The 23,872-nt window shown below is 32.7% G+C and overlaps 1 protein-coding gene across 4 annotated transcripts in view; it reads left to right on the top strand.

Moving 5' to 3' along the window:
* IRSp53 (Insulin receptor substrate 53 kDa) overlaps positions 1 to 23,872 on the top strand; it is a 554,295-nt gene that overhangs the window by 370,286 nt on the left and 160,137 nt on the right. For all 4 annotated transcript variants that reach the window (XM_089638410.1, XM_089638412.1, XM_089638411.1 and 1 more), the window contains exon 5: positions 14,434 to 14,526. In XM_089638410.1, coding sequence (XP_089494536.1) covers positions 14,434 to 14,526 — 93 coding nt within the window. The remainder of the gene's footprint in view (positions 1 to 14,433; positions 14,527 to 23,872) is intronic.

The raw sequence follows: 23,872 nt of genomic DNA, 5'->3' as shown, positions 1-23,872 counted from the left end.
TTTAATATTGTATATTAAAATGAGGTTCAATATCAGAAATGTTTTCTCTTCAGAGAATTTAATTTTAATCGTGAACTTAAATACTAGCATCAAAGTGAATGCATCAAATCACACACGAAATTCACGAAAATAATAGTTCATGGAAAATTTATGATGTTAGTACAATATAAAAAATTTAAAATTTAAGCTTACAAAACGCTCTGTAATCAATCCTGATAAAATGGTGTTTTATTCAAACATTTGTATCAATGTTATAATTATCCAATAAATTATACAGATATATTTATTACGATGAAAACAATCTAAATTTTTTGGGCAGCAATAATCTCTTGACTCATTGATGTCATGAAATTTGTACAGCTCGTTGGTTTATCATGGTCAATGCAACTATTTTCAGATCATAACATTATTTCTATCAAGACCTGTGGGACTTTGGAATCACTGATAATTTTTCAAAACATGTGTTGTGATTTTATGTACTTTTTTGTAGAAAGAAACCACTTTGTGGTTCGACATAATATATCATTTGTAGAAAGAAATCACTCCGTGTTTCGACATAATATATTATTTGTAGAAAGACCACTATGTGGTTCGACATAATATATTATTTAATCAAACAAAGTTGTACTTTATAGCACTGATTTACCTAAATATTTTCATCGGTTCAAACTGAAATTAATCTTAAGCCGAGCGAAACGGGTTGATAAATTAAATTTTATTAATCGTTGAAGTGTTTGTTTAACTGAGCAACTCCGTGTTGTTCGATTAATACTGGAGTATTGCTCAGTTAGAAAAAAAAATATTTTGAAAAATGACTCGAAACAATGTCATTAAATTTCTAATTTCAGTTTTGACTCCATCGTTTTGTCTGTAAATCCGGCTCAATAAACTCTAGAATTTTTGCTTTGATTTTAAGTGTCATTTCAAAACTGGAAGTAGTATTTGTTTGGAGAATTGAGACAAGCTTTAAAGCGTATCGATTTAATTTAACATAAAAAAAAAATTATCGCCATTTATAGCGATTGTTTTTTTTGATTTTTCACGGGTGACATGCGTTGTAATTTTTTTCCTGATAAACCTAAGTTCTTAGAAAAAATTACTACAAATTAATCAATGTACTAGTATTTCATATTTGCCTGGTCCAGCCCTTCATGAAATAAGATGACTTAAAAGCAGAAGCACTTTTAACTTCAATTCCCCCCGGATAAGATTTTACTCTCTTAACTAGCACTCAGTTTTAACGAGATGATCTGAACGCCATTACGGAATGTTTCTTAAAATACATTTGTGCCAAACATTTTAACTTTACAGAAGCTGTCACAACGAAATTCTATATCGTCTGATCTTTGTTTTGATGGGATTAATTAAATTATCCGGGAATCAAAAAGTTTAACTTTATATGTAATCTGCGTGGAATCGTTCCTTTCGTTTCGGTACTTGAAATCTTTCTGCTTCTTATGGCGTTATTGCACGGCGAAAAATGATCCTTTAAATAAAATCATAGCATGCCAATTTACGGTAAATTATTATTCATTAGAAATATATCGAGAAGATGTATTCTTTTCCTAATAAATGTCATGACAGAATGTGACAATATCACTATCAGTATTTGTATGAACACATGTGCCACGGTCCTTATAAAACACGGTCCTCACTGTTTTAGGAACTCTGTCAATTCATTCGTTAAAAACCTGTAGTCCCATTTTTAACAGGAAAACAAAAATTAGATTTTTTTAAATAAATCAACTCTATTTTATCTCACTAATTTTTTTTCCAGTAGGTATTGTGGTATTTGAATGCACTTGCGCAAATAAAATATATTTGCAATAGAGTGGAGTGAAATATCCTTATTTTGTAATACGATAATTGAGTAGGTCAATAATATCAAAGGTTAAGCTTTTACGTACTTTAATAACCCTAGCGCGTGTTGAGATATGAAACCGCTTTTAATTTGAGTGATTAATTTTTGGGGCATTATGTCGTGTTGCGCTATCTCGTTTCAGACAGCATTACAAATTAAAAAGGAGGTAACGCAATTCGGCAAAATACCCCAAAAATAAATCGCTCTAATACTTTAGACCGCAAAAATCTCAAGAAAAGTTTATTACAAGTAGGTAACATTGTTTAAATATCGATGGTAAGTAGGTACTTATTGTATTTAGTGAAAGCTTATCCTTACACACTATACCTATGATAGTATACAATATCCAAATAAATAAATAATTTTCCGATTAGTAATATATCGTTCCATTTGCGCAGACAACATTTTTGTGTAAATACATACTTATCATTGAAGCAAAACCACAATATGTGATTGGTAATTATTACAATATAAATCATTCCTATTGTATATACTGAGTTTTAAAATATTGCTTTCACCCTGATTGACCAATCTATAATATGATGATTCTTAGAGTATTACTGCAGTAACGATTTATCTGATATTTCAAAACCAGTGATAAAGATTTTTCTTTTAAAAGTTGCATAATATTTCCGTTTCCGCTATCGAGAAATGGCAGTGCTTTCTTTTATTATTCAAGAGCCCCTAAATTAATGTTGCCTGTTTCTATGGAAACCGCACTGCACATCATTGGAGACCGCACTGCATAGATCAGCATCTTGCTAATTTTTATCACGGATCATCAGAAAATTCACTTTGATAACGCCAGCCTGAGCAGTTGAATAGTACTTAAAATCAGTGGTAACAAACATTGAAATAAAATATTGTTCACATAATGTTGCAAACCAGAGCGATTTTATTTTTTATTTTTATGAAGGTATCTATAGAAAATGTAAACAAACCCCCAATCTAACTGCATCTTATTACTTTTCTGTTCCCCTTTTTACTGTTAAAAATATAGGTACACGCTTTGCCGTCAAATACATAAAGATCTTGCGCGGCCCTCCTAATGCTCCGATGATGAATTTTCTGAAACTGAATTTATAGATTTCCTAATTAGTAGTTCAAACAATTTTTTTGTTGCATTATATTGATCGCGATTTTTGACAAAAATTGGACTAGTATTTTATAATTTCAATAAATCTAATGAACTTTTGGCAATTGAATGAACATTAGTTAGAACATTTCTGAACTACGTTCAGAAACAAAATAATTACATATCAAAACGTATACAAAATTAATAAACACTCTGTATTGCAACGTTTGGGAACAACATATTCTATTCTGAGTATTGTTTCGTGTTTTCAAATAAACTTTTCTCATATGGCGACTGCACAAAATATTTCAAGCTGTTTAGAGCTTTGTGGAAATTCCTTCTACCTGAAAACTGTTCTGATAAAATTTCAGTATGCAATAATAAAATATCTCTTTCTGGTGTCAAGTCGTATAGCGGCTGGTAAAACGAATTCTATAACATCTACAAATAATGAAATAATAAATTTCAACTCGCGTTGTCGCTACCATTATTCTTCTTAACTTAGTTTGCAAATACAATTACAAATGTTCGCCGCTCGAAACACATTATTGTTTTCTTTGCAAATAATAATCATCAGGAATGTTCTTAGCATCTAAGTTTCAAAGCATGTTTAAAATGTAATAATACGATTGGTCTCTTATTAAGAGTAGTTCATTTAAATAAAGGCGCTTGCATCCATACAATATTTAAATCTTTCTGAAAATAACATAATAAAAATATTAGTACTCATATAGGAATGAAATAACTTAGTTTTAATACCAATATAAATAAAATTATGTTAAAAGTAAATTATTTAATTCTAATTAAATTGATAGCTAGCTGGGTAAAAATAAAAGATTTATTAATACAAAAATCCATGCCAAGAATCGTAAGAGTATGTGAATGCTTGTGAGTTGATGAATTAACGCGATTCCGTGAATCATATAAAGAATGTGCTATGATACGAGTTATTTGAAATTCCGTCCATTTTATTTAGCACAAGTAAGTTAAGATAGCTTGTTTCTGAGAATTTTAACAATTCTTCAAATGTAAAAGATAATTTTAAAGTTTTGTGAAAGATTTTTTCAAGTTCCGTTATTATCTCCAAGCAACTAGCCTAAAATGATATAATAACAGAACTTGAATGGAACTCTCACAGAACGCGAAAATGATCGTTGAAATTTTATGAATTGTTCAAATTCTCCTAAACAACCCGTCCTTAGTATGAATGAACGTGATTCCCTGAATCATATAGTGTGCCATGACTTGAGTTATTTAACATTTTATACTTTTTATTTAGCACAAGTTAGATGGTTCGTAAGTAAATACACTTACATTGATACTCGAGTTCCAAATACTTGATAAAAGGTTGATTTTATCTAAAACGCTTTAAGTTTTAGATTGCACCGATAAAAATAGACATTCTTTTACCCATTGTAAGTTTTCAGTCGAAATTAGGTTCCAGCTCTGAGCCATTCTCCTTCCATATCTTACAAGTCCCCGATCTGACGCCCCAATGCCAAACTTTCCTGTTTTCAATTCAATTTCCACCGTTTTACCCTCTGATGTCAGCCTAATACTGGATACTTTGGCGCAAATCCAACACAAAAGTCGTAATGTACGGATATTTGAAATAACAATACAGATTCACGTCGGACGAGGAACTTTTTAGCGCTGTTGTCTGGTCTTTTGATTCTTTTGTGAGAATTGTCATTGTCATTGTGTCTGGTATAAACGAAAACATTGATCTTTTGATAGTTTGTAATATCGTATCGTTTTTTGTACATCATTCAACATTCATAGGATCCTAAAGTCGTGACATCACAGTATCTTTTTTTCCAGTAGATTTCGCATTATTTCCAGCTTCATCGTATCCTTTGGCACTTGACAATATTTTTTTGCTTTTTTTATGCACGGCGAATACTTACTTAAAACCTTTCAATTCATTCGATAAGTGCATGCAATCCCGTTTTTAACCGGATTACCTATACTGTGAAGAGATTCTCAATAAATTTTTCGTGGATTTTTGGTGCAAGCAATCATTTCTAATAAACTAATTATTTCTAGAAAACCTATTGTTGTGTTCCTTATCTTTTAAAAACGAGTTGTAAATATATTTTGTAATGATCTTAAATTGAATAAAGTGACTAAATTGATTGACTCTAAAATATTTGTTTGTTCAACTTTTACTTATTAATAACTAGCTGAAATCCCCAGGTTGAAGTAGGCCGGGCTCTACGCAGAGTTAATTCAGATCAGATGATCACACTAATAACTAGCTGAAGTCCCCAGGTTGAAGAAGCCCGGTCTCTACGCAGAGTTAATTCAGATCAGATGATCACACTAATAACTAGCTGAAGTCCCCAGGTTGAAGTAGCCCGGGCTCTACGCAGAGTTAATTCAGATCAGATGATCACACTAATAACTAGCTGAAGTCCCCAGGTTGAAGTAGCCCGGGCTCTACGCAGAGTTAATTCAGATCAGATGATCACACTAATAACTAGCTGAAGTCCCCAGGTTGAAGTAGCCCGGGTTCTACGCAGAGTTAATTTAGATCAGATGATCACACTAATAACTAGCTGAAGTCCCCAGGTTGAAGTAGCCCGTGCTCTACGCAGAGTTAATTCAGATCAGATGATCACACTATATATAACTAGCTGAAGTCCCCAGGTTGAAGTAGCCCGGGCTCTACGCAGAGTTAATTCAGATCAGATGATCACACTAATAACTAGCTGAAGTCCCCGGGTTGAAGTAGCCCGGGCTCTATGCAGAGTTAATTCAGATCATATGATCACACTAATAACTAGCTGAAGTCCCCAGGTTGAAGTAGCCCGGGCTCTACGCAGAGTTAATTCAGATCATATGATCACACTTATAACTAGCTGAAGTCCCCAGGTTGAAGTAGCCCGGGCTCTACGCAGAGTTAATTCAGATCAGATGATCACACTAATAACTAGCTGAAGTCCCCAGGTTGAAGTAGCCCGGGCTCTACGCAGAGTTAATTCAGATCAAATGATGACACTAATTTTCCTCTTATTTTTATTGTACAATGGTTGTAAAGTTTCATCAAGGAGTATTAACATTATGCCTTCAGGGGTGAGAATAGAGGATGGGGGGTGGTTTTTTGAAAACTCATGTAGACAGACATCATCTTGTATTGAAGATCGAGTTCGCAAAATGTCAATAATCTCGGAATAAAACTGAGGTTTCCTATAAAAAACCAGAGTCTATGACCCACGTATGCTTTATATTATTTGATTAGTCTTAGAAACATACCTAACTATGTTTACTGTTAACTACTGTTTACTATGTTAACTGTTATACTGTAATGTGGTAGGTACCTACCCGGCAATAAAACATTTCAAGACAAATATTTCTGACAGTAGAAATTTCTCTTTATTTGAGTTATGAACCATTGTTGTCGTTTTTCGCATGCGAAATTTTCATTTCTCATCTCAAGACTCGTCGCTTGGGATACAAATAATATCCGGAGCTGAACATTGATTGTTGCGTTGACATTCTTAAGAGTTTCTTTTTTCTTTAATTTTCTCGTTTGCATTTTTTTTGCAATGCAATGAGGCAATTATTTGCTATTAATTTGTTAATATACGTTCTCTTTAAACCAGTGAATACAGTTGCCAAGCGGGTTGATATCTTTCTACTCTAACGATAGGGGTTTTTGGCTCACGGGCCAAACAATGCATTGCCAGGCCCATCGCTGGATCAAAAGGAGAACATAGGATCAGGAGAAGCAAATAGAACTCACTGGGACACAATGCAGTAGGGGGCACGCCGTGAGTTTATTTAGGGCACATTAGCACACAAACAAGTAGTAGAGTATCTGACTACTTTTTTAGTAGTATGTAATTAGTTTTTATCTCTTCCAATAATACTTTCGGTTTGGCCGTGGCAGTATTTTTGAAGTTTCATTTTCAAGTAGACCTGTAAAAAATTATGGGATAGATAAAAAAATAAGAATCGTAATAAGAAATTCTAACCATTACACAGCCAACTCTTTTGAGAACGATCGCATGAGTTCTTTAGTTGTACTGAAAATAATAATGATTTATATTTTAATTTTAGAACGTTACTTTACATTTTAGAATTTTACCTACCTTCACACAAGCATATAAACAACCGAAATTTCATTCTTAGTGATAGTAAAAATAAGACGATTAAAACGTAACCTTACAGCAAACACTGTCAAAGCGCTGCAATAAATCAGGAGCCCAAATAATTAATTAATATTTGTTTTAATTTTCATTGTTTTTTTATTGAATATACAAAAATATTTGATTTACAAATAAAGATATTTCGAGGCCAATTGCAAAAAAAATTGTATTTTTTAACGAAACTGCCCAACTTAATTGAGAAATGATTTCTTGTGTTTGAATTTGGGAGTGTCGTCATTATGGTTTATACGGTGTTAAAAATCATTATTTGAAGTACATATTAATTAACAAATAGTTATAAACCTAGATTATAAATTTAAATAACATAATATGATGTTAACTAATATGTACAAAATATAATAAACCTCGGTGGATGATGACATAACACAAATATCGACACCAAACAGAGAGACAATAACAAAACATAATTTAAAAAAAAAAAATAACTTACTTTATACAAATATCATTAGAATAAGAAAGATAATTACAAACATTATAAAATTAACTTGAATAATATAACAGATATAAGAACAAGAAAACATAAATAGAAATAAAAATAAAATTACTTATTAGGTAGGTAGTAATAGAACGTGGGTACAGAGATGGTTGTTAATTTTGGAAAGACAGAGCTGGCAAAACTGTGAGAAATGGGTACATAATAAAATACAACAACAAGAAACGCATACTAGTAAACTCAATCACCTATAATTTACTCGCGGAACGCAATAGTATAGTAATTAATGATAGTTAAATATTTTTAGAGATATGTTAATACTTATCTTGTGTTTTTTTATATTAAATAATTTCAATTTCTTATTATTTTATTGATTTAGGCTCATAACACGATTTAATCAATCAAATTACAAATGGGCCCGTATACTCAAAATATGTGACAAATTTATTGAATGAAATTAAAACTAGTAATCGCTGTTGGGTTTACTAAAAGTTATTTGATTTGTGATTTAAAAGCCTTATAATTTTTTGTTCAGTTTTGATTTTATCGGGAAGTGTATCAAAAAATGTATGCCTTGATAAGTAAAATGGTGTTGATAAGCACTAGTTTTACATTTAGGGATTAGGGCGGAACGAAATTTTTTTTTCTAATTTTTATTTGGAATACTTGTATTAAGTTGCCAATTGCCATCAAATACCTCAATTAAAGCCCCCCCCCCCCCCAAAACATCGAACATTTACAAAAACGACAGTTTAGGGGCTATTTGCGCGGCCTACAAAATAGTACAGAATTTATTAAAATAGGATTATTTTATTTAATAACATATTCAAATATAGTTAACTAGCTGTGCTATCAAATATTTCTTTATTTTAATATACTTTGGCGCTGTGACAGAGGAGCAAAGTGCGGGACGAAGCGGGGGGCGGCACGTGACAATCTACGAAATGCAGTGTTTTGTTTAAACTACTGTCGATAATTGTCTCAAGGTGAAAGGTCGCGCGTCAATTATATTCACGAGTTCTTATAGATAAACGTTTTTTAAGTGAATTAACATTACTTCTAGAAGACAAAATTTAAAATGTCCGATATTTGGTGTAAGTGCAGAGTTGAAAGAGAATATCCTACCTACGTATGAAAATGTGATGAAATTCTACAAATGGGTTCGACTTACTTTAAAAGTAAGGAATAACACAACAAAAGAACCTACGTTTTTGGAAATTGCCAAAATAGTTTGAACGAAAATTGAAGAATCGTGGATAAAATGTTCTATTCCAATTGTCACACACAAACGAATCTTACAGTTAAAAAAAGGTGATACTGATACTATAACACTAAAAGTGTTATAATTTGAAAAAGTCTTTTAAGAAACTTAAGGAAAAAGTTAGAAGAGTAAAGAGTACAAAGTAGAAAGATTTTTGACATAGCTGCAAGTAATGTAAAGAATTTGTAAGCTGTACTTGTTCGAGAGAAAAAAAAAGTGCCAAAAGAGGAACAAATGTTTTTAGAAGACCAACGAACTAACTGACTAATGGCTTTACGAAGAACGGATCTTATTCAGAGTAAAAAAATGCTGAATAGAAGATTACGCACTCTAAAACAAAAAATGAGCCGTAATAGATAGGATGAAACTATGAAGAATAAGACAGAAAGTACGCGAGCAAATTTTAATCGAAGAAAGAGTAACAGAAATTTCATCATTATATTTCGATGGAAGGAAAAACAAGACTGCTAAAACTGTTTTAAAAAGATTGAAGAGGCTTAAAGTGACTGTACAAGAAGAACATATTTCGATTATAAAAGAATCAGGTACTGTTCATGTTGTGTAAGGGGTTTCAACATCAGGCAGTGCAAAAAATATTGAAAGAGCTATCCACAGCTTTTAAACGACTGAAAAGATATCACTAGAGGGTTTAATGGCTGTTGGCTGTGATGGAACAAACACAAATACAGGGAAAGTGGGAGGCGTGATTCGTCTTCTGGAAAACAGATCTCGACCATTGTACTGGATAATTTGTCTCTTACACGCCAATGAATTACCATTGAGGGATTTGTTTACATATTTGGATGGCTCTACTGCAGGACCTAAATAATTTGCAGGTCAAATTGGTAAAGCATTAGAGATATGCGAGACGCTACCGTTGGCCAACTTTGAGAAGATAGAAGGTGAACTACCTCCACAAATATCAACAGATCTAAGTACAGACTAGAAATATTTACAAGAAATTACTACTGCTGTCATAAATAAATCCTGCTCTCCTGATTTATTACAGAGAAGCCCAGGTAAACTATTCCATTCTAACTGGTTGACAAGAGCTAATCGCATACTGCATTTGTATATTTCTAAAGAAAATCCACAAAAAAAACTTGTGACTTAAGCAACGTTTGTCGTATAATCATACGCTCCTGTTTGGTTTGCTATCAAAACACATTCATCCTGCAAAGATGGTTCAAATCATTTATGGAAGCTCATTAAAAGCACTAGATATTTGTCCACCGAGTTGTTAGCGATAGTGGACCATGTTATAATTCGAAACAGTTACTTTTCTCATCCAGAAAACTTGTTGTTGTTCCCGTAAACACATTAGAGAACTCGCTGCAAGACGCATTTTAAAGGCTCGTCAAGTTAATAAAAATTCAGTTTCGCGCGTGTTTGCGATGCCAAAATGGACTTAAATACATGTTCTTACATAGAGATGATTGACTGGCAACAAAATATATACGAACGATGAATACTTCCGATTAGGAGTTACAAGATCTTATTGAAAATGGAGAAGATACAGTGTTGGAGTTTGTGAGACTGCCTTGCCACACCCAGGCTGTGGAAAGATTTGTAATAGTTGTGACAGAAGCAGCTCTAAATGTATTCGACAAGACAAGACGAGAAAGATTCATAAAATCTAAATTAGCATCTCGAAAACTCATGCCAAAGTTTCGGCCGAAAAAGGATTTTTGCTATAAAAAATGATGTTATTCATACCAACCTTACTTTCTGAACCTGAGTTTACTTTTGAAATGTATTATTTTATTAATTAAAATGAACTTTTATTTTATCATTTAATTCAAAATATCTTATATTTACTTATTATTTTGTTTATAGGGTGTTTAATACAAAACGTCTATATAACCTTAAAAAATAAAATTTCAAGTCTATAGCGGGACCTCAAGCTGTCGAGCTTAAACTTCCAAACGAGATTGAACTTCCAAATTGAGAAGTATTATTTACAATTACATAAAGCCACTTTTACCTGGTATTCCAATTCGAATTTTAAAAAAAAATGTTTTCATATAAAAGTGTTCCACCCTATTAGGGATATCTAAGTTATCACGTGATCTTGATCGGTTACTAATTTTTGTAGAAATTGTTAAATTGGAGTGGTCTTTGTGAATTTGTAACAGTGCATTATTTTTGAAAATTTTGTTTAAGCCTCGTTTAATTGTTAAACAGCTGCGTGTTTATTCGTATATGTACGGTTGTTAGACACGTAGTATAATATTATGTCTATCAGACAACGCTGAAAATTTTAATATCCAAAAACATTTAAGATCAGTTTCAGATATTGAAAAATGCTTTCGTTGTGATGGAAGAACCATTAGCGGGATTCTCCCTTTTAGATTTTTAATGGACTACTGACTTTGAAAACTGCAAAAATAATGATAAATCCTGAATACACGAAGGTAGTGAGGAAGTTCCCATCAGTCAATGCATCTGCTTGGTATGTTCCTGTTTGGTTTGTGGATTTGTAAAGATTCATGCATATAAAGTTGACATAAAATTACTTTTGTGAACCACAAAAAGTCACATTATGAAGCCAGAGAATGAATTTTGGAATATTTAGGCTAAAGTAAGTAAAGTGCACGTCTCGGATAGAATGGAATAGACAATGTCTCCTCGCAGAATTAGGTTACTATTTACGAGCAAATTATACGCTACCAGCGCTTCTTGCGCCCCTACCGGCGGGCGAGGCAATTAACTTCCCGTTTTATTTTAATGCCATGATAATTGGGACTTTATATTTCATTCGTTAGCCCTCACTTTCGAGCGGGCATTAAAATCTTCCCTTTTTGGGTAATGTTGTAAAAGGTGATGTTAATTTAGCCCGGGATAAACGCGGTTAAAATAACTTAACGTTATTCTTATTCTTAAACCATTATTTTGAATTTCATTTTATAGATATAAGTGTTGTAATAGTAATGTATACACTATTGATGTTAAAACGTGTCTGTTCAATAAAGGCCGTTGTAGATTTTTTCAGTATCACCCTGGCGATACTACCACCAGATCTGAATAGCAAGGTACTTCTCAACAATTCTCTTCCCATCTCCTTCCCTTCCCGCTTCTTTCAGCCCAACAACATACACCGATTAGGGATACCTTTTCCCCACTGGTTTTAAATATCTGGGACTCTTGCGCGGGATTCTCATGCACACATTCGTCTTATCCATACTATACTACAGGTATTAGCGCAGATCAGTGAATAATATCGGGATTTTATAATTGTAGAATTTGTGATGTTAAATTTATTTATAAAAAATATTGCCTTTTAAATAAAATAATTTAAATATGGCCTTTCGAATGTTAGTAGACTTGAAAAATGATGACATCTGTCAAACATTAACAAAAGAAATAGATGTTTTGAATAAAAAATAATTTTGTACTGTGCGTATTGAGTAAGTGATGTTTTGAGTGTTTAAGCATGTAGAGCGAATGGACGTAGAAAGGAGTGTAAGCAGAAATATATGAAGCGAATGTAAATGGTAGAAGAAGTCGTGGAAGAGTGGTTTGTTTGAGACGATGTTTGAATGTAAATGAAGCAAGGACTGTTTGCCAAGTTGTTACCGAGTTGGTTGGCGGTCCATCCTTGCCTACTACTTTCCTTAAAAGCTGACACTGAGGAACGGTAGATGATAATAAGTTACCCATTGTATGTAAGTGCACTCTGTTTTGAATCTCATTTAAAAATATGTTTTGTATTGTAATTGTTCTGAGCTGATGAGACAACTTTATTTAACGTTGGTATAATACTTTTGTCCTTCCCACGCGATAAAAAAGTCTATGTGACCTTAATATGCCTTAAAAGGCTTGAAACTGGGCAGATGGTTCCACTGTTCCACAGTTAGTGGAAGTTCTACTTTCCGCTGTAACAGTTGGCCTGAGGATTCCAAGAAATTAAAGCGATAATCTTGGGGACTTTTGGTAGTCAACAGATGCTGTATGTATTTTTCACGTTAAAATATAATAAAAACGGTTAGTTTATGCGAAAGAAAAGTTTATTACGAGAAAATAAATAACATGGATGGCTTTTACGACTAAACCGAATTTACAAGTTTGTTCTGCCTTTTAAAAAAAAATATAATGCTCAAAACGAAGTGACAGAGCGGTACACTCTGTCTCCAAAACAAGAGGTCACAGTTTCAAAACCGGTTCTAAAGTGATTTCAACCTTATTCATTTTAATATTTTTCATTTGTGGTGTATTATTTATATGTAATTATCACACGTTGTATTGTTATGTAATAATGAATTTGGAGTAATTTTTACATATCTGCCTTGATTCGAATGCTGTCCGCAACGTTTATTAAAGAGGTGGCGCAACACGACATAATAACCCAAAAATAAATCACGGTAATAGAGATGTTAGTTATGAGGCCGTGAAAATGTCAAATCGTTTGATTTAAAAATGGATTATTTCACATACCTATCAGTTTTTTTAGTTGATATTAGAAACTAATAATTAATGATTTATTTTAATTTACATTTTTTTTAATTGTTCTTTTGTATTTCTGATCTATATGGTATTTTTTGCTAAAACTTATCTACGAGATATTTGTATATATCTCAAGTTTTCCCAATTTTTATAATTCACGTTTTGAAATTAGCATCGTATAAGCTACTTTTACTAACGTCCTAGTGAAAGACCATCATTATGAGTGGAAACGTTGCTTGAAATGGCTTTAGCTATTTTTAGTGACCGGATCTGAATAGTCAGGTACTCTCCCCTTCCTCATTCCCATCTCTTTCATCTTTTGGGATGTCAAAATGTCACTCTCTCTGGTTAGTAGGGAGCAATTGGGACTCTTGTGCCGTATTCATAATATTAAAAAAAATCCTTTGCTCTTCTCATCTCCCTCCTTTAATATTCTTTAACCTCACAACATTATCCTATTATAATGACATAATTCCAGATTGTTACAACTACTCCTGTATCTGCTATCTACTCCTCAGTTTTATTTTTTTCATTTTATATCGAGTTAGTTAACATTTACGTATATAAACTAATATGTAAATGACTTCATTTCGTTATTTATAAAATTGTATTTCTGCAGTAAACATAACATATTTTCTAAATATGTTCATTTTTTCTTCATTCTTCAGACTTTGTGAAGTATATTTTTTATTAAATACTAATTCATCCTTAGGGTATTTAGTTATTCATATTTTGCTGTATAAAAATCTAATGATAAGAATCCAATTCAGCTTCTCTCTCATTTGAATAACTTCTAGCTTGTTTGTTTCCTACATTAGCCAAATATAATATTGTGCAGCAGTAATCTAAATGTGAAGCAACTATTTAAAAATTAGCTTTGTGGTGTTTCTAATTTGTCTTCTACATAGTATTTTTAGTCTTCTAAGAAAATCTACTTTATTAGATACCTTCTTCAATAAGAAGGGCTGCGTTTAAACAGGCGTGAAACGTCTTTTGCGGTTTCTTTGTTCCTTTCCCATAATTCGTGGTTCGGCTCGCTCATTTTTCTCCCGTTATACGTATCTCAATACAGTGTTCTTTGACGAGACAATAATAATAAACGCTTAACTTTTAACTGTTCAAATAAAGCCTTGTAAAGATGTTTGTTATAATCATCCCCTATTAATATCCCCCTTATGTTTATTTCAGGAGCCGCCGCAGCCTCCCGCCTCTACGTAGAGGCCATCACCAAGTTGGGGCGGCAAGCCCAGCAAGGGACTTGGGGTGGTTCAGCCGATATTGGTAAGTCGATCGAAGTATATTAACTACAACCTCCATTTTCACTGCGCTGGAAAAATAAAGACTTTCACATTCTTGTATTGATTTGGATATAAACATCGGTGTGAAATGACCTGATTTGAGGTGAAATCTATAAAAGATCTAATTTTCATCAGTTGGGATGAAAATATTCATCAATATTTGATATTTGAGTGTTAATTTTTGTTTTTAAATATTAATAATGTGGTTCCTACAGCCAAAAGTCATATATTGTGTAAGGGATGCCCAGAATTTGGGTAGCGTGTGGGTAGATCTTATTCGATAATCACAGTAAGTACCAACTTACTCCCCTTTCGTAACAATTTACAAGTAAAACAAATAAATATGAAAACTCGTCAGATTTAAAATTGTGTATAAAATATATTCACATTTAAATAGTCTTAAGCGGTTGTTAAAATATATTCACATGTAAGTAGTCTTAAGCGGTTGTTAAAATACTTTCTAGTTTGTCTAACAGAAACTACAAAAAATCTGGATGTAACTTATTTCTTATTTCTAAAATCGGGAATGAAAATTACTGTAGACAACGTGAAAATATTTATATGTTTATCGCCATTAATTTTTGGGTTATTGCGTGGTGTTGCGCTTCATCCTTCTTTATACAACGTTTCAGACAGCGTTACGCTGCCAACTTTTCGGACAGGGCAGGGACATCATCAGGGCAGATGAAATGGCAGATTGTGATGAAATGTGTGTTTATGTAAGTGTGTAGAAGTGATACTGGCTTTCATACGTTCTTAGTGCCGGTATTTCACTACAATTACATTTATTTAGTTTTCGGCGTTTGCTTTTGAAAAAAATAAAAAATTAAGTCTTTGGGAAAAATATTTGTTTTGAATTTCTAGTTCTTAATAACTTTTGAAACTATTTTAGTCCTCTTCTGTAGATTCTTAGAAAACATTAAACAGAATCACAAAAACATTTAAGCTGATTTAATCAAAGTAGAGATTATTTCGATCTGCCTTCGAATGGTTGCATAAATACTTATTCTGTTAACTATGTTTATGTGCTGTTATAATATCAAACTCGATAAAGAAGGCATTTACCTAATTTCATTGTATCTATTGAATAACATGTAAAACAATCCAACACGATGAAACCCACCAACAATCAACAAATCAGTTGTTATCAGATTAAAAATAGATTATTCTACTGAATACATTAATGATGCCATTTAAAAATCTGGGATGAGAGCACATCTTAATCCTTAACGATAATAACCGTAACGTTAGCATTGTAACGAAGGGAAGCAAAAATAATTATAATTAACTCAAAGATTCGTTAAGGCGACACTTTCTTAACTTTCTAACTACCATTTCACGACTTAACGTCTAGGAATTATTCCATACAAAAAGACATAAAAAGAAATTAAAAAGTTTGTTAATTTCAATTCTCTCCAAAGATGGAGAGCTTTTACAAAAGGCGACTGGAAACTTGTCGACAGGAAGAGACTATTTGTGAGGAATTCTAACTGGAGACTTTATAAAAATAAATAACATTAATAACTTATTTTTTGTAATACAATAATTATAAAATTATGTTACTTCTTCAAAAATCACAAATTCGCTTTGCGACCTCATTTTAACTAAATGGAAATAAATCACTTTGTATGTACCCCTATTTAACCAAAATAATGGACGTGTTTCGAAACCAGTGGTTTCTTCGATTATAGGTTTATCATTATGCTTGGTTTGGAAACTATTGGTAAACTTTTTAATCCAATTCAATTATTTTGCCGACGTGTAGAGGTTACTTGTCTATTTCCTACCTAAGGTTTAATCAACGGTTAACATTTACCTCAGAAAAGTAATATGAAATCCACAACTATTTTACTCCGAAAAAGTAAATACTGCAGTATTTTAACAATGTAGATTTGTATAACTGATTTAATCGACCATTCATCAATTAAAATAACGTACTTACTAGAAATCAAGGTAAATATTCGGAATCGCTGGACACGGATTAAATATTTTTAAATAAAACCTTCTGATTTACCGTAATTACTATATAAGTAATCTGACTGTATTTGGGATATTTTTAATTTTAGCATTTTAATTTTTAATTACGTAAATCGAAAATTCACTTTCATTGTATGGGATGACAGTTGGAATGATTTCTGTTCGTATCTTGTACCCGAGATACAAGACACAAACATTATAAATCGGTATACATACACGAGATACAAGACACAAACATTATAAATCGGTATACATACACGAGATACAAGACACAAACATTATTAATCGGTATACACAAGACACAAATCAAGCTTTAAAAAACTTGATAAATAATGTATCCTGATTTATATTATCTACACCACAGCAAATTTATGTCTGGAATAATGTCTAATATTAAAAATACGTTCGTTCTGTTAACATGAACAAAAAAAATACTTACCGTAAATTGTGACCTTACTCCAACAACATATTGGATTTCTATTAAATATATAATAATATTGTCTCAAGCGGACCGGTTCCTAAACATGTACGTCAGTTAAAATAATTATATTAATGTTTAAGCATTGTTAAACTGGTATGGTATGCAGAGTGCAGTGTGATTCCACATGATGGTAGAAGTAAAAATGATAACTTATTTAAATTCCGCTATTTTTTTTCGTATTCAAAAATAATTTCCCATAGAAGAATATTAGTTTCACCGTACAAACAATTGTGAACCTGAAAACTACCTTAAATCGTTAAAAACTATCGTGTAGAATCACCTCCTAAAGTCTGTGTACTTTACCTCCGGACACTCTGAATGTCATAATAAATAGTAGGAAAAAATAATTTTGCGATATAATTTGTATTACTCCTACAGACTACAATTTTTCATTAAATTTGTAGTTATTACAAAGCGAACTTTTCATTTCATCAGTATAGCCAAACCACGAAGTGAACCAATTTTAAAATTTCATTTATTGTAATAATGTCGTCACATACAAAAACTACATTGATTGAAATAATGTCGTCTCATACAAAAATTACATAGATTGTAATAATATCGTCTCGTACAAAGTGAAACAATGAAAAAAACTACATGGATTGTAAATTTTTTGCTTCGTATAAAGTAAAACAATGAAAAGACTAATATGATTGTAATAATGTCGTCTTATATAAAAAATACAATAAACTGCGATGAAAATATTTCCCAGTAATTTGTTCACGTTTGATATTTGTAGATAACTTGTCTCTCGATTAGGGACCGAAGTATCATTACGGGTTACTAGGCGGACACCATGGAAACGGAAATTGGCGAAACATCTCAGAAATGTCCTTCGGAAAAGGTCCGTAAAAAGACCGGCATAAAGATCGGTTTTATTCCGGTGAGGGTTTAGTGACCTTCGGTATTTCTTTCATACGTAAATATATAATAATAATCGAAAACCTTTCAATTAAGTGTTCTATGGATAAAAATATTTTTTGGATTTTTTTTCCTACATTATTATTAGGTACTTGTATACAACAAGCAACGGAATTTTCATAATTAGTATCTAATTCATACTCGGAAATAGTTAGGTTTTTATTAGAGAACTATTATTTTTAAGATGAGTAGATAATCTCACTATTACTTTAGTGAAAGACCACAATTAAACTAAAAACGATTACGCTATAAAAATGGCTAATTTATTAAGAATCTCTATAAATTATTCGTATTCCTGTTAAAAGCGGGATCGCAAGCCATTACCGAATGAATTGATAGGTATCCTGTTAAACTTTGAGTAAAATATTAATGTTTTGTCACGATGAAAATTTTTACATTCGGTCATGATATTATTATTCAGAAAAACGCAGGTCAGTGAACACGTGTTCCTATAATATTATCATTATAATTAATCAGGAAACGGCTTGCAGCCCCGTTTTTAATAGGATTACCAATAATTTTAAGAGATTTTAATAAATCAGCATAACTCATTTACTCCGTTCTTAAAATGGCTTTAGCTGACTTAAGTGGCTAGATCTGGTATTTGCCAACCTTCTTTCTCCCCATCTCCTTTTCTTACCTACTCCTTTCATCCTCACAAATTGCTACGATAATTGGGAATGCCATAATCCCACTGGCTCCGCTCATCTGAAAATCGTTGTGGGATATTCATATATAAAAGTGAACTCATTTTAAACAAAATATTTTGTTTTCATTGATTTCAATTGCTACACAAATCGAGGATTTTTCTGATGTTTCTTTCCATAAAAACATCTTTTACAAGTAATTTTTCCTTTGACCATACAACCTAAATCTCCCTGTCTTGTGCGCAGCCTCCTGGCGTATCAAGTCTGTCAAAGTCTTCTAGAGAGCTTACTTAGACGAAGTATCGTACAATAATAAAATTGAGAAGGATGTATGGCAACAGAGTAAGGGTAGTGGGTAGATAGAGGGAAAAAAATCCTGTCTGAACCCTAAAGCTGGTTGAGAGCAAGAAATCGTGTCATTGCCCTCATGGGGCGAACAAGGAAACGTATTCATGTTAAGGGCAATATCGTGTAACTGAGCATTAAACCCCGTGTGGAGGGATTTTAACGGTGGAAATGGAAGCTTAGTGTACTTTTTCTGATCTGTTTTATATTGGCCTATGGTATGGATTGGAAATAAACACTTAATAAAGTTTTTATAAATATTTATTAACTGACTAAAGTGTGTTGTGAACGTAACCGTGTATTTAATATAAGCTCCATTTGTCCTCACTTCTGGAGAAATTCTACCAGTTTGTAGCCGAGTAGTTTCCATTCAGGCAACAATTCCTCTGCCAACCTCCACCATTATCTGGAGTACCCGAGGAAAACAATTTATCTCAGCTTTTAAAACATATTTGGAGATGCTGTATGGAGGGTCCATTGCTTGAGCGAATTTTCCGCTATTTATTTTGTTAGTAGGAGTTATCCAAATATTGTCGGGTTATTTGTATCCAAGAAACGTTTGTCATTCTTTAAAATATATTGCAATCTTCAAACACCCTTTTTTACTTTAATTTGTTGTATCGAAATCACAAATAAAATACTAAATTTGATTAATTGTTCAATTTTTCATTAACTGTTCTGTACTCGTATTACGGTGGAATATTTTTGTATTCCCATCAAAACAAGTTTTTTTAGCTATTTTCTGCGTGAGAGCTTTTACCAAACAAAATAAATAGTATTACATACATCTCACCCCTAAAAGTTATTCACTTTTTTACGAGGCTGAAGATTCTTTTCCATTTGCCATGAGTTTTTGCGGTGCATTTTAATATATCCAAATGTAAAATGCACCGCGGAGGGACAAAACACTTCCTCTAGGGTTAATGCCTCGTTGCACAGGCGGATTCTCAATTTCACCAAAATAACATCACGAAAAAATACTCTATTCATTCAAAAAAATGTTTTCTGTAGTGAAAATAATGATGAAAATAAAAGCTTTAAAAAATCAAAGCAAGAATTTTAATGGAGATACCTTAAACCATGAATTAGGTATTCATACTAATAATGCGAAAGCCATTCTCACCGAACTGTTTGGAGTGCGCTTTGGTTCCTCCAACCTTCCGATAGCTGACGACGTTGCTGATCTAAGATTTGATTATAGACGATTGGAAATTGTAAGAATGCACAGTTCTGTAACGTAAAGTACGCCAAAGTCATTCGGCTAATTGAGTTATACCATCCACTACTTCCAACGACGATATAAGATAACTGTTTGTGTTCCCCCTTCGTCATTTATTTCAAGAATCTACTGATCCTGTAAATTAGGTTTTATTAGTAAACATCTACACTCAATAACATCAGTGTAAATTTACATAATATACTAATAAATAACAATTTAACTATTTTATTCTCGTTATTTCCAGATCTAAAGGAAAACATTAGAAAGCTAAAGAACATAAAATTAAATTATACAAGACGTGATGATAATAATAATAAGTCTGCAGTCTGCCGATGCATTATTATAATATTACCTACCCCATTTTGATAAGGCATAATCCCACTGTTCTGAGCAGTTTTGGGTTTGTACGATATTTATTGTTATAGCATTTTTGACATTTATCGAACATTCTGTTGTTTTTTGGAGGTGATTGCCGTTGTTACGATTATTGTAAATACACAGTTACACACCTTTTTTTAAAGCAAAATAAATTCATTTATTGTGATTTGAAACTGGAGTCTTAAATATTACTAAACAAAGCATATTTTTCCACTAATATCTTACAAATAATTCCATTGCGTTTGAGAAGCCACACCAAACCGGAGGCTTTTCTCGCGTATAGCGTGGGCTTTTCATCCCCCAGAGGTGGCGGGGTTCAGAAAACCCCTTTCCTGTATCCTCCCATCTCATTCCCTTTTTTTACCTTCCTCCCTCATCGGCCCACTTCGTCATTCCCTCGCCGTGTGAAACTGACACGCCGGATTAAATTTCTCGAAACAAATGTCGCGCTGCGTGCAGACAGGACGTATGTTGTTTTTTAAAGCATTGCGTAGAAAATCTCTAAAAGAGATTTAAATAATTGCATCTTATAAATAGTTCAATATATATTTAATTTGACAACGAAAAGAAATGAGAAATACCCACAACGTAGGGCTTTCCCGTTATTTTTTTTAATCGCTTTTAATAAGGAAAAATTTTATATTAATAACAGAAAAGGAAAAAAAAACTAATGTCACCGGCTTACATTTGATATCTTTGTAAGGAATTTATTAACTATGTATATATTTATTTTGTCTTCTCGTATTTATGTGTACGGAGATCTAAGTTAGAATTTGCCCAAACTGCGCTCAATATTAATTTTAAGATGTTATTTTATAAAGATTTATTTTTTTGACGTACATAACGAATTCATTACATTTAGGAATTATTATAAACTGGCGAAGACCTGTGAAAAATAATATTAATATCACGCAAATAGCATTTGGTATTAAAATAACATTTGGTATTAGAGCGTTGCGAGCCTTGGAGGTCGAATTTGGACTAATTGGTGGTAAAAAGTGGAACCATTTTTTGGCTGCGTGGTAGCGTTTTATGGATTGGTCATTACAGATTGGTAACGTTTTATGGATTGGTCATTACAGATTGGTAACGTTTTATGGATTGGTCATAACAGATTGGTAACGTTTTATGGATTGGTCATTACAGATTGGTAACGTTTTATGGATTGGTCATTACAGATTGGTAGCGTTTTATGGATTGGTCATTACAGATTGGTAGCGTTTTATGGATTGGTCATTACAGATTGGTAACGTTTTATGGATTGGTCATTACAGATTGGTAACGTTTTATGGATTGGTCATTACAGATTGGTAAGGTTTTATGGATTGGTCATTACAGATTGGTAGCGTTTTATGGATTGGTCATTACAGATTGGTAGCGTTTTATGGATTGGTCATTACAGATTGGTAACGTTTTATGGATTGGTCATTACAGATTGGTAACGTTTTATGGATTGGTCATTACAGATTGGTAAGGTTTTATGGATTGGTCATTACAGATTGGTAGCGTTTTATGGATTGGTCATTACAGATTGGTAACGTTTTATGGATTGGTGATTACAGATTGCTAGCGTTTTATGGATTGGTCATTACAGATTGGTAGCGTTTTATGGATTGGTCATTACAGATTGGTAACGTTTTATGGATTGGTCATTACAGATTGGTAACGTTTTATGGATTGGTCATTACAGATTGGTGACGTTTTATGGATTAGTCATTACAGATTGGTAGCGTTTTATGGATTGGTCATTACAGATCGGTAGCGTTTTATGGATTGGTCATTACAGATTGGTAACGTTTTATGGATTGGTCATTACAGATTGGTAACGTTTTATGGATTGGTCATTACAGATTGGTAACGTTTTATGGATTGGTCATTACAGATTGGTAACGTTTTATGGATTGGTCATTACAGATTGGTAGCGTTTTATGGATTGGTCATTACAGATTGGTAGCGTTTTATGGATTGGTCATTACAGATTGGTAACGTTTTATGGATTGGTCATTACAGATTGGTAACGTTTTATGGATTGGTCATTACAGATTGGTAAGGTTTTATGGATTGGTCATTACTGATTGGTAGCGTTTTATGGATTGGTCATTACAGATTGGTAACGTTTTATGGATTGGTGATTACAGATTGCTAGCGTTTTATGGATTGGTCATTACAGATTGGTAGCGTTTTATGGATTGGTCATTACAGATTGGTAACGTTTTATGGATTGGTCATTACAGATTGGTAACGTTTTATGGATTGGTCATTACAGATTGGTGACGTTTTATGGATTAGTCATTACAGATTGGTAGCGTTTTATGGATTGGTCATTACAGATCGGTAGCGTTTTATGGATTGGTCATTACAGATTGGTAACGTTTTATGGATTGGTCATTACAGATCGGTAGCGTTTTATGGATTGGTCAATACAGATTGGTAGCGTTTTATGGATCGGTCATTACAGATTGGTAACGTTTTATGGATTGGTCATTACAGATTGGTAGCGTTTTACGGATTGGTCATTACAGATTGGTAGCGTTTTATGGATTGGTCATTACAGATTGGTAAAGTTTTATGGATTGGTCATTACAGATTGGTAACGTTTTATGGATTGGTCATTACAGATTGGTAGCGTTTTACGGATTGGTCATTACAGATTGGTAACGTTTTACGGATTGTTTATTACAGATTGGTAGCGTTTTATGGATTGTTCATTATAGATTGGTAGCTTTTTATGGATTGTTCATTACAGATTGGTAGCGTTTTATGGATTGTTCATTACAGATTGGTAGCGTTTTATGGATTTGTCATTACAGATTGGTAGCGTTTTACGGATTGGTCATTACAGATTGGTAACGTTTTACGGATTGTTCATTACAGATTGGTAGCGTTTTATGGGTTGTTCATTATAGATTGGTAGCTTTTTATGGATTGTTCATTACAGATTGGTAGCGTTTTATGGATTGTTCATTATAGATTGGTAGCTTTTTATGGATTGTTCATTACAGATTGGTAGCGTTTTATGGGTCGGTCATTACAGATTGGTAACGTTTTATGGATTGGTCATTACAGATTGGTAGCGTTTTACGGATTGGTCATTACAGATTGGTAGCGTTTTATGGATTGGTCATTACAGATTGGTAACGTTTTATGGATTGGTCATTACAGATTGGTAACGTTTTATGGATTGGTCATTACAGATTGGTAGCGTTTTACGGATTGGTCATTACAGATTGGTAACGTTTTACGGATTGTTTATTACAGATTGGTAGCGTTTTATGGATTGTTCATTATAGATTGGTAGCTTTTTATGGATTGTTCATTACAGATTGGTAGCGTTTTATGGATTGTTCATTACAGATTGGTA

Source organism: Hesperophylax consimilis, chromosome 12 (genome assembly GCF_061612785.1).
Source record: "Hesperophylax consimilis isolate HC1 chromosome 12, BYU_Hcon_1.0, whole genome shotgun sequence".
Taxonomy (NCBI): Eukaryota; Metazoa; Arthropoda; class Insecta; order Trichoptera; family Limnephilidae; genus Hesperophylax; species Hesperophylax consimilis.
Note: the sequence above shows the minus strand (reverse complement) of the source record. Positions and strands in the feature narration are given on the sequence as shown.